Source organism: Eutrigla gurnardus (assembly GCF_963514095.1).
Source record: "Eutrigla gurnardus genome assembly, chromosome: 12".
In the NCBI taxonomy this organism is placed as follows: Eukaryota; Metazoa; Chordata; class Actinopteri; order Perciformes; family Triglidae; genus Eutrigla; species Eutrigla gurnardus.
In genome coordinates this window covers 4137908-4150729 of record NC_139926.1, presented here as the reverse complement: position 1 = coordinate 4150729, position 12822 = coordinate 4137908, and the positions used below count along the sequence as shown (strand labels likewise).

General features: G+C 45.2%; 1 protein-coding gene across 1 annotated transcript in view; it reads right to left on the bottom strand.

The window, feature by feature from the left end:
- LOC311022291 (radixin) overlaps positions 1–12822 on the bottom strand; it is a 51152-nt gene that overhangs the window by 6082 nt on the left and 32248 nt on the right. Inside the window, exons 5-13 of the mRNA XM_084023443.1 lie at positions 12642–12764; positions 9587–9738; positions 5666–5749; positions 5439–5585; positions 4648–4744; positions 4406–4569; positions 3195–3325; positions 1089–1249; positions 529–621 (exon numbers count right to left, since the gene is read on the bottom strand). Coding sequence (XP_083879569.1) covers positions 529–621; positions 1089–1249; positions 3195–3325; positions 4406–4569; positions 4648–4744; positions 5439–5585; positions 5666–5749; positions 9587–9738; positions 12642–12764 — 1152 coding nt within the window. The remainder of the gene's footprint in view (positions 1–528; positions 622–1088; positions 1250–3194; positions 3326–4405; positions 4570–4647; positions 4745–5438; positions 5586–5665; positions 5750–9586; positions 9739–12641; positions 12765–12822) is intronic.

Below are 12822 nucleotides of genomic sequence, written 5' to 3'. Positions count from 1 at the left end.
ATAAGGCTGAGGGGACATAGGGCTAAGGGAACATAGGGCTGAGGGAACATAAGGCTGAGGGAACGAACATAGGGCTAAGGGAACATAAGGCTGAGGGAACGGCCCATAGGGCTGAGGGAACACAGGGCTGAGGGAACATAGGGTAGAGGGAACATAGGGTTGAGGGAACATAGGGTAGAGGAAACATAGGGTTGAGGGAACATAGGGTTGAGGGAACATAGGTTAGGTTCCACGTCACTGAGGATGAGCTGTTGAATGTCCCCACTCGAATTTCAATATGTGGGTGCCAGTGACAAAAATATGATCCTTCACTGGCTTCCCATCCATGAAAACTCCCATATGTGTTCCAAGTTGATGGCACAGATCCAGGACTCCAACCCAACTTTAGGTAACGGCCTTTTCCCTTTGAACTAACTGGCTGCCACATTTACCCAGATTTATTGATTTTCATTTCCAGATTTTGTATTACAAAAGCATAAACACACATGAACATGTCACAGACACACTAGTAAAGAGAGGCTATGTTACTTTGTGTTGCCATTCTGTTGCTTCGTCTTCTTTTTTCCTCTTGGCTTCCTCAAGCAGAGCGATTTTGGCAGTGAACTCCGCTAACTCAGCAGCCTGTCGAAACAACACATGCCCATATGAAGTTACCAACAGCCCAAACACCAAAATGTATTTGCAGTTTACAATAATATGAATCAGACAGAATCAGCAGTTCATCAGTTATTACTAGATATATTAATAACTAGAAAAAGCCTGGTCTTCTGAATATTCCGGTCGAAATTAAACATTTTTTCTTGAATTACGTTTGCTCTTGAGAAATCACAGATTATTTTCAAACAAATCCACAAAGGAAAATACATGACTTTCACCCAGGAGAATGCTGTTAGTGTCCCAAGTCAACCAAGTACTTTTGTTGCCAAAATCTAACAAGTTTTGTTTTGGTTTTGATTTCATGGTCAATTTTTTTTTTTATGAAATCTAATGACATAATTCTGTTGAATAAAAACAAGAATAATAAATAGATAGAAGGAGTACGTGACAAGGGAACAGCAGCTTTGATGTGATTGTGTGAGTGCAGCTACCAGTTGCTCCTGGTTCTTCATCTGGTCCGCAGCCTGCTGAGCCAGGGCTGCCTTGGCCTCCTCCGCCGCTTGCCTCTCCCTCTCCAGCCGCTCGGCCTCCTCCTTGGCCCGCTTCCTCTCCTGCTCCAGCTCCAGTGCCTTGCGAGTCTGCTCCTCCAGCTCTGCATGCACACACGTGTAAATACACAGACCATGTTAAACTGGTGTTGTTGTGTGATCAGTGCATACAAAGTCAAATTTGGTGTTGGAAAGGTCAAACTGAAATGGGTTTGGTTCAGAAATTCAAAGTTATGTTTAAAGATGGCCCGGCCCCAAATACCAAACATACATTCTGTTGAGTTATTTTAAGACACTGGAAAGAACTGGAAGACAGTGTTAGTGCGATGGTGGAAACGGCATCTTACGAATATATGCTCAGTAAAATAAGTGTGGATGAGGATACAGGGTGTCTCCATGGGACCGGTTCTGGGACTACATTAAAATAGAAGATGGGTCTAAACCACAGACTGTATATAAGAAGTGGAAGTAGTCATCTTATCGTTACTCATCGGTTTGTGGACTACAGTTTTGAAACCTAGAGATCAGCATTTTGACCGGAGTTTTGCAACCAGTGAAGGAAGTGACCATATTTGGACTGTGGTGCGATGGGTGGATGTGAGGAACACAAACAGAAAACCAGCACCCGAGCAGTAACCTGTCAATCACCAGGTAGCCCTGCCCCTAAAGCATCCCCTGCTTTCTGGTCTGTTTGACTCTAAATGGACAATAATGTACTAAATGAACATCATGCTGGATTGAAGAAGACTTGAAACTAGAGATTGAGACCATAAACTCATGTTTACAGTGATCTCATAGACATGCAATCAGACTCATTGGGCCCTAGTTTCGTAGACCAGGCACAGTCAGCACTCAGCGCACCTGCGCCACGCCGACGGGGTGTGTCCGCCTGGACTTTGCAAGTTTCGTGCACCGCGCAGGCTCGCACCTCCCGTCACTCCCACCCGCGCAAGTGCGAAAGAGGGAGGAGAAGAAGGCGTGAGTGGGAGACGAGGAGGAGACGAGGCGTGGACTGGGATTAATACAGCCGATTCAGATCTTCACCAATCAAATGAGCTCCTCTCCTCTCCTTTAATGCGTTAGGGGAGGTTCAGTGCAAGTTCCGTCACTTGACAACCCGATGACAGAAGCAGCGCCACCGCTCCCACCACGCTCATCACGCGCTGTGCGTGCGTATCATAATAATAACAATGCCGATATTATAAAAAACAGGAGAGAGAGAGGGAGATGTTTTGGTCCGAGAGGCTGAGTTTCCGTTACGCGTGCCATCCGCCTTTGATCTGACGTCAGATGTGACGGGACAATCTATATAGATATAAATTCATGTGTTGATTCAATACGTTGCATTAAATAGTGTTTGTTGTGATTATTTATTGCATTTAAATGTGCCTGGAACTGTGGAAACCTGCCTGTGAGGTCTCGGTGACGTGTGCGCACTGCGCGCCGTCAGCCAAACTTCCACTCCGCCAGCTGTGATTCGCCTTGAATGAATGGACTTTATTTGCGCTTTGCGCCGAAAGTAGACCAGGTTGGAGCTGGTGGGCTTTCGGCGAAGTCTCGGCGAGGTTTTTTGCCACGAAACTTCCGCTACGCCAAGCTGAATCTGTGACGCCTCCCCCTGCTGCGCCGCCACACCCATCTTGGCGCAGGCGATCCACCAAACTGCCAAACTGACCGTGCGCAAGGCTGCGCAGGTCGAAACTTGCATTACGCCAGCTCCGCCACCCTGCGCAGCCCTGCGCTGCGCCACGAAACTAGGGCCCATTGTGTATCCAGATGACGCCCCCTGATGGCCAGTAGAGAGAATGCAAGTTTAAGGCACTCAGGTTGCCGTCCGTCTGCTCTATGACTGTCGATGTGTTCCAATTCAGCGGTCGCGTTCCTTCAGAGAACACAGACTTGGCAGGTCGGCCGCATCCCTTCAAGATCATGAAGGATCCATCAGTTGAATCACTCGAATTCGGAAAGAGAAGCATTTTCTTTTAAATGGGACAGCCTTGTATCAGAGCAGCTAGAGGAGCGACGAAAAGTCAAACTTGCTGGATGTACCTTTCTGAGCTCTCTGCGTCTGCATCTCGATCTGCCTCAGCCTCTCAATCAGCTCGTCCTTCTCTCGCTCTATTCGCTCCTTCTCCTTCTCCGCATGCTCGCGCTTCTTCTTCTCGTTCTCCAGCTGAGCTCTGTCAAAGAAACAGCACAGGACACAACCGTCACACCACGTAGGCTACCTGATGATCATATGAAGTTATACACCATGAACTGAGACATTCACAGGATGTTTGCATTGAGGAGAGACTTTTCCCTGTGTTATCTGATTTCTCACAGTGACCTAGTTTATTGTGTACTGCTGGTATGTAGGAAAATCATCTGTTTCTGTGGCGATAAATATAACATGTTCGCTTGATAATAGTGATATATTGGAAAACTGTTGGGATTTGTATGCTCAATACTCTTTGGTATCAGTGTACTGTAGGCGTGAGACATCATGAACATGTCCCTACATCAGTCTAACTAGCTTATTTTTATTATCTTTATGCTGGTTCATGCTGAGTTGTGTTTCTGTAGTGGAGCATGAGCACACATCCAGTCATGTACAGTATGTGCTTACTGACTAGATTATCAGCTGACTAACCATTTTCATAGATAAACATGGCACTCAAATAACCCCTTAAAATCCCACAAGACAAAGTAAGCCACTGCTGAATACCAGAAACATCTGTGTTTAAGGATAATAAATATATGAAACATGAAATGTTGATACAGCACAGAATATCGATCATTGAATATTCATTATTATTATATTAACACCAGAAATAGCTTAGAAATGAAACAAGTTAATTTGCAGTGGAGGCAGTCCAAACATAACATGACTTGTTGGCTAACAACAGACAAAAATCACTTGAAAAGAAGCTGACTTTTGGCAGTGTGGCCATTATAACTGACACATTAAGTTTAATTGAATATGAGTTATGATTATTCTTAATTGTTTATGTATGTTTCTTTTATTGTACTATAATATTTTATACCGTAAAACTGCAAATACGCTATAGATAGAAGTCTTACATACATTGCTTTGGTCAAATAAATGAATTATAATACATAAAAATGAATGCATTTGTAGGTATCACAGTGTGCTCGTGCCAGAGCCAGGAGTAGATAAAAAACACAATGATTGGAATTCTGTAAAAACAAGAAAATCATAATTGACAGCAGATGAATGATTAATGAAAAACTCCAGGCCGGGCCAGCGTTTTCTGTACCTCTCCATCTGTTTATGGTGCTTCTCCTCTCTGGCCTGAGCCTTCATCTGCTGCACCTCGATGGTGTCGGGCTTCCTCCTCCTCATGTACAGCTCGTGGTTTCCCATACACAACGCCAGGATGCGCTTGTTGATCCGCAACCGAGGGGCGTAGAACACAAAGTCCTCCATAGGAAACAAAGATGTTGTTAGGACAGCTGGAAAAGGAAAGAAGCATCGGTCTCACACCGTTCCAACTCTTACTGGAGCTTTCTTGTCGATGGGTTTGATGACGAACTTCTTGTCGTTGAAGGAAATGTTTCTGATCTCACTCCAGGGGAAGCCGATCTTCGGTGACAACCTGAGTGGAGAGATTTTTTAAGAATTAAGTCAACTAATGAATCTAACCTGTTGGCGCTGCTTCTTTGTGTGCAGCAAACAGGAGAGCAAAAGTCTTCTGACCACAGTGAAGATGTTTTTAATGACTGCACATATGGATGGAAAAATAATATTTTCTTCATCACAAGTTGTAGATGTATCATTTATTACACTTAACTCTATCGCTGACAGTTCGCTAACATATGCATGCTTAAAATTATTTTTTAAATATTGGGTGTCTGAAAAAGCCTTTCAGGATTATCTTAGGTTCTGTTAACACCACAAGAGGGCGATGTTGTAAAACCAATGAAATCTAAGCTCATCAGTGGAGCTTCATACTTTATTATTGTCATCCATTTATAATATAATAACAATGCATATAGTATTTTATTATTAATTATGTATTAAGCAACACTAGTTGTGGCCTATGTGACGTAACTTAAAGATAATTTCAAAACATTAATTTATTGATTGAGACATGTTGCCACTTAATACAATTTCATAAGACAAATATTCTTCAGAATAAAGTTTAACCCTCACTTAACTGCATCATTCAAATGCATTTTCTTTATATGAGCTTAAGATGTAAAAATATTTTATAATTTTATAAGAATGGATGAATCAGTATGGTGAGAATATAGAAATAAAATGTGTGTGTGTGTGTGTGTGGGGGTTACTTGTCTTCGTGCTCGTAGATGTTGAGTCCCAGGGCGTCAACCCCCAGCCACAGTTCTGTCCCCTTCTTGTTTTTAATTTCAAAGTAGTTGACGCCGTACATCTCCAAGTCCTGAGCGATCTTCAGATACTCCATCATGGCATCCTCTCTGCACACACACACACACACACACACAGATGAACATATGGACACACAAGGCGTTTAGCCGTCACGTCTTGTCACACTTACCTGAGCATACTTCTGTGTTCCTCATGCCAGCTCTGTATTCTGTCCTCCCATTGCTCCTTTGTCAGCTTGTGTTGCTCCAGAACTCTACAGGGAACACACAACGCATATATGTAAGAACATTATTATCAGATCTACAATACTGCCGTATATTCTCTCTGTTTAGCTGTAAGCAATCGTTGCTATGTTGTAACATAGTCATACATATGGATATAACAGCTTCATGGATTTATTACGGACATGACGACTGCACTGCTCGATCGTTTCTTTATGGATACAAAATCAAAACTACGAGGAAAACGTTTTTGTTTCTGCGGTGACTGGGAGGGACGAGCGCCGCTCGGCTATCTACTGCTAATGTCTACTGGGTGATTTGAGGTGAGTAACTCCATGCTAAAACACACATATTTATGTCGTTTTGCAACACTATTTGTGTCATGATCTGTGTTTTGTCATGTTCTGTTTCATTAGTTTTGATTTCCTGTTTTATTTTGCCCTCAGTGTCATTTCCTGTCTCGTACTTCCTGGTCCTCGTTGTTTCCACTGTCTTGACTCCCCCACCCTCTCGTGTTGATTACCATGCCTGCCCTGATGTGTTTCACCTGTCCCTCGTCAGCTCCCTGCCTCCCTGTGTATATAGTCTGTGTGTTTCCCCTGTCTCTTGTTGGTTCATTGTCAATGTCGTTTGTCGCTGTCGCTGTCATGCACCCCGTCATGTCCCTGGATTTGTCTCTGTACCTGCGTCCTGCCTTCCGTGTCCCTTTGTGTTCTGGTTTTGTTTCGTAAGTGTTTCTTTGACTGGTGTTTTTGCCCCTGTGGTCTCCTTCGTTTGATACTTTGTTTTTTTTTGTCTTAGGTTTTGGTTTTGTTTTTAGTTAATGATTTGAATAAAAACCTTTTTACTGCATTTGGGTCCTCACCTCCTGTTTTCGAGTCCACGTCTTGTCCAGAACCTGACAGAATGAACCAATCACATTAAGGACCCAGCAGAAGCTAACCATGGACTCAGCAGCCTTTTTTTTATGTGGCTCAACACACAAGCTTCGGGAGGCGACCTACAGACTCCAGTGTCTCCAGGCCGAGCACAGGCATGCTGAAGGAGAGGAGGAGAGGCAGTCGGCCCTGGCGAGGGCCAGGGATCTGGTTTCTGCCAGCCCGTGGCTCAGGGGCTCATTGCCTGCCTGGGTCAGGGGCTTTCTCTCAACCCCTGAACTCCGGCCATCCTCCGCAGCCACGCTACCAGCTCCGTCCTTAGCCACAGCCAAGCATCCAGCCCAGGCCTTAGCCACAGCCAAGCATCCAGCCCAGGCCTTAGCCACAGCCAAGCATCCAGCCCAGGCCTTAGTCACAGCCAAGCAACCAGCCTACGCCTCGGTCACATCCGCGCCACTAGCCCATGTCTCTGCCAGTGGCCTTCAGTCGGCGGTCCGGTCGACACCTGCCAGTGGTCTTCGGTCGGCGGTCCGGTCGACACCTGCCATTGGTCTTCGGTCGGCGGTCCGGTCGACACCTGCCATTGGTCTTCGGTCGGCGGCCCGGTCGACACCTGCCATTGGTCTTCAGTCCGCGGCCCGGTCGACACCTGCCATTGGTCTTCAGTCGGCGGCCCGTCCGTCACCAGTCCCGGCGGAGGATCGTCCAGCCTATTGGGGGTTCGCCTGTCACCCGTTCTTGTTCCGACGGGGGACCGTCCCGCGCCTGCTCCACGCAGCCTTCGGGAGGTCCGCTCGTTACCAGTTCCTGTTCCGACGGGGGGCCGTCCCGCCCCTGCTCCACGCAGCCTTCGGGAGGTCCGCTCGTCACCCGTTCCTGTTCCGACGGGGGGCCGTCCTACGCCTGCTCCACGCAGCCTTCGGGAGGTCCGCTCGTCACCCGTTCATGTTCCGACGGGGGGTCGTCCTACGCCTGCTCCACGTCGCCTTCCTGAGCGGCTCCGTCGGCCAGGTCGCCCTCATGCCCGGCCTCCTGAGCGGCCCCGCCCGCTAGGTCACCCTCATGCCCGGCCTCCTGAGCGGTCCCGCCCGCTAGGTCGCCCTCATGCCCGGCCTCCTGAGCGGTCCCGCCCGCTAGGTCGCCCTCATGCCCGGCCTCCTGAGCGGCACCGCCCGCTGGGGCGCCCTCATGCCTGGCCTCCTGAGCGGCCCCGTCCGCTGGGGCGCCTTCATGCCCGGCCTCCTGAGCGGCCCCGTCCGCTGGGTCGCCCTCATGCCCGGCCTCCTGAGCCCTGCCCCCAGACCCCCTCCACCCACCCTACGTATCTTGAATCCCTCCTCCTGGCCCCCTCCACCCGCCCTACGTATCATGAACCTTGGGGACGTCTGGGATCCGTCCCTTGAGGGGGGGGTACTGTCATGATCTGTGTTTTGTCATGTTCTGTTTCATTAGTTTTTATTTCCTGTTTTATTTTGCCCTCAGTGTCATTTCCTGTCTCGTACTTCCTGGTCCTCGTTGTTTCCACTGTCTTGACTCCCCCACCCTCTCGTGTTGATTACCACGTCTGCCCTGATGTGTTTCACCTGTCCCTCGTCAGCTCCCTGCCTCCCTGTGTATATAGTCTGTGTGTTTCCCCTGTCTCTTGTTGGTTCATTGTCAATGTCGTTTGTCGCTGTCATGCACCCCGTCATGTCCCTGGATTTGTCTCTGTACCTGCGTCCTGCCTTCCGTGTCCCTTTGTGTTCTGGTTTTGTTTCGTAAGTGTTTCTTTGACTGGTGTTTTTGCCCCTGTGGTCTCCTTCGTTTGATACTTTGTTTTTTTTTGTCTTAGGTTTTGGTTTTGTTTTTAGTTAATGATTTGAATAAAAACCTTTTTACTGCATTTGGGTCCTCACCTCCTGTTTTCGAGTCCACGTCTTGTCCAGAACCTGACAATTTGAGCTAAACGAGCGCCGTGGTGTCTCGTACGGACCCAACCTGTGTTGCATAGGTCTTGGAATTATTTTCTGAGGCCCAGAAAAGCAGATAAAACTTGCCCCAATGGGTTAGCATTGGAGCGAGTCTGGAAGGCTGCCAGGCAGGTACAGATCTCGGGCTAGGCAACGTCAATTTTTGTCGGGTTTTTTGCTTCTAATAAGTCAGGATGACCCTGGGGACAACGAAAATGGGGTCAAAAATGACCGGATTTCTCCTTTAAAGGTTTAACACATAACCCAAAGAGGGCTGCACCCAATGTCAGCTTTTCATTCATTAATCATATTTTCTGAAGTTATCAACCCCCCAAAAATCCTCATTGTGAATAAAATGATTCATCGGATTTAATGTGTTTACTTTAGACTTGCTTATAAGTCAAGATGAAATGAAAAATGCCTTTTTAACCCTTTCAGATCACATCTCTGGTCTTATTGCGATTTTAATGTATTTTGCGATATGTTCAGTATTGCAATAACATATTTTTTTTACCGCAAATTTTGCAGTTTGTTGACAAAAAAACTCTTCTTGACTGAAAAAGGTATTTTTACCAAATGGTTGAATTTGTATTTGCAATATTACCAGTTTACACAATGAAAGATCTGATTATTGGCATCCGTGTATCGATGCAATGTTGCACACAAAGATATCACTTTATCGTAGACAAAAGACTGTTAGGTGGATAATGACGGGATCACCTTACAGGTAACACAGTCAGCTATGATACGTCACAATATTGGACATATGAGAAGAAGGTACCGCTGGTTGAACCTTCATGGCGGGGTTGGTGGTTCGTCTGAATCTCTAGTGTCTTTGTACAACACAAACTGATGGCCAGGCCACACAAATGCCTTGCAATCAGTGTGTGTGTGTGTGTGTGTGTGAGACAGAGAGAGGCAAACTGTAATTCCCCTTTGTCAGCGATGTCAGAGAAGTGTTTCTAAGTGCAGTACGTTCATGTGAATGAATGGGGTCTGAACAAGTACAGGACATAACAGTGTTCATGTGGTTCTGCTGTACCGTTGTGGCAGCAGCCGGTCGGAGGCCAGGTAGCCCGGCTTGTTGCTGTCTTTGTTGTAGTCTCCGTACTTGGCCTGGACGGCGTAGGAGGCCACCAGGACGGCTGTCTCTGGAGGACAGTAGTTGTCATCATTCAGAATGGCCTCCTTCACCTGCAGGGAGGACACACACACACACACACACACACACACACACAGTCAACCTAAAATGATCCTTAGCACAGCAGCAGTCACATCTGCCAGTATGTCGCTCCAGATTTAATATACTATTGTTTAACCCCTGAGAAGTCTTTTAGGTAAGGAGCTGTTAACAACGTTAGGTTCCTAGGTCAAGGTCAACTTTATAGCTAAGTGTTAAAGTAAAATATCTTAAATCTTAGTAGCTAACTGTACTGGTAGCGTGGTAACAACCTGTCAATCCCCAGGTAGCCCCGCCCCATCATTGACTAAATGAACTTCATGCTGGATTGAAGAAGACTTGGAACTAGAGATTGAGACCAAAGATGCTCATTTTCTCATAGACTTCTATACAATCTGACTTCTTTTGGCAACCACAAGAAGTTGCCCCCAGATGGCCAGCAGAGAGAATGCAAGTTTAGGCAGTTCAGTGTCGGCTTCACTCTTCACCACCAGAGGTTGCTACCTGTTTGTTTTTCAGTGTGCTATTACTTTTCTTAGTCATACCTTTTTTATTCTTTCATGAATATTCCATGAAATGATCAGCAGTGTTGGGCAAGTTACTTCAAAAGCGTAATGCATTATTTATTACTTGTTACTGTCATTTCAAAGTAATTAGTTACATTACAATATTACTGTCTTTGAATTGTAAGGCATCACACTACTTTTACATTACTTTTGCATTACTTTTCGCCAAAATAAAAGGAAATATGGATTTTTTGTTCTCAATAGATCTTCTTGTGTTCAATGCAGCTCATTACACAGCAGGATGTGATGTTATTCGCTTCAAAATAAAAGTAAATAACGAAAAACGGAAAATGACTCGTATCCCATTATTTGAAAAACGGAAAACGACTCGTTAACTGATATTAGATATTGTGTTTATGAATGGGATTCGGGGATGAAATAACAGTGCCATTTTTCATTCCAGATTTGCCGTACGTCTTTTTTAATAACCCTGAAGACGCTGTGTTATGCTGCGAAATTACCTGAAAGCCTACCTGAGACATTTAGGGGGAGCTCTAAAACACTGTTCATAAACGTTCTGACAGCGTCTGACGCTCGCGTTTTGAAGTAAACCTACTGTTTTAAACTCGCACCAAAAGCGTTATGACGCGGACATCAAAGCGGTTCAAAACCGACGGGGAGAATCGGAGCCTCCGCCTCTCAGCTGTTGATCCTCGGTGTGCCGGGTCGGCTGCGCTCTGACCCGCTCCGTGAGTCGGTGTCCAGCTCATGGAGCCTGCTAACAACAGCGCTTAATTAACATAGTGGAGTTACACGGACCGACTTTCACACTTTTCCAAAAGTGGAGCGTATGCCCATCTCGCGATCGCGAATGTAGAGTCAATTGATTTCGGGTTTAAAATGCATTGTAACGCGCGTTACTGAGATTTGTACCGAGTAAAATATTACCAGTTTTTTTTTGTAATGCCTTACATTACCGCGTTACAGCAAAACGTAATGCATTACAGTAATGCATTACTTTTGTAACGCGTTACTCCCAACACTGATGATCAGCATTAAAATGAAGAGATGTTGACACTAATTCATGCATTTCCAGCTGCTATCTACTACATTGTTTGTACATTGAGTATATTGTTCCACATTTAAATCCCATTTCAACTTTTTAAGATAATTATTTTGGAGCTGAGTGAAATTTTAACATTGGTGTATATTGGACAGAATGTTCTGAGGAAGAGTGGAGAGGAGGTTTAACATATTTTCAAATCGATTTAACTTAATTTCATTACAACAATTTTGTCACGTTGGTGAGGTAATGTCTTGTCTTGGGTTTTTGTCTTGTCATTTCCTGTCTTATTTTGAATATAACTCCCTTCCCGTTTCAGGTCACTTGCCCTTCCTCATGTGTTTCCCTGGTCTGATGTCATCCCTGATCCCTGATTGTTGCCACCTGTTGCTCGTTATCCCTCTGTGTATTTAAGTCTGCGTCTCCCCTTGTCTTGTGCCAGTTCGTCATTTGTCTTTCGTCACGTCACAGTCCATGCCACCAGAGTCCAAGTTAAGTTGTTTTTACGCCAGTTTATGTTTGAAGTCTTGTTTTCCTCCATGTGGAGTGGGTTTTTGTTTGTAGTGTTAGTTTAGGTTTTGAGTAGTCTGTTTTTCCTGGATCTTTTGTTTTGGTACGTTTGCCACCTTTTGAGTTTTCGTAATAAAGACTTTGTTCACACTGCCCCTGCATTTGGGTCCTCCCTCCTTGCCTGACACATGACAAATTTTCACTTTTTAAACATAATTTCTGGTCAGCATGTAGAGAAATATGATCTGTCACCGTGGAAGCAGACAGACTGAAACATTTGGCCCTAAGAGCCTGAAAGTAAGAGGATCACCAACAAACTGCTGCATAGACTCTCATGTTAACTGACACCAACAAAACAGCAAATATTTCTACGACACATTCAAACCAGCAATTCACACTGCGATTTCTTCAGATATTGCTTTTCTACGTATTTATATTGTTTTGTGAAAAGTACATTTTTCATGTACCATTTAACAAGGGAAAAATAATGTATATTTTGTGAAAGAAATTAAAGTAAAACTCTGAGGATGCCTTGACTTTATGACTAGCAGGTATACCTGTTCATCGACACTTTTCATTTAAAAAAAGAAAACTAAAGCTAGCTTAGCTACGTTCCATCACTCGCTGTTGAGTAGCATACATACTTTTCCCCAAAAAACGTCCCATGGGAGCACCTGTAGGATGGGACTTTGTCTCTATACTAATTATCATTTGGGAGTGAAGTATTCCTTCACCCAAAAACCTTCTTAACATACAAATACAACAGCTGTAATGTCCACCTGATGTTTTTGGTTGACCTGCACACCGAAGTACGTTGGCAGGAGCAGCTGCAGCATACCTGCAGGAAGAATAGCTTCTGTGTGATCTCCTGGATGAGTTCCTCAGAAACATCCTCTGGGAAGAACTTTGCTCTGAACTTGAACTGCAGAGGGTTCTCCTTCTTCACATCCTGCTGGGTCACCTGGAGAGGACACCCGCACACAATATTTCACAGGAGAAAATCAATGTATCTTAGGTAC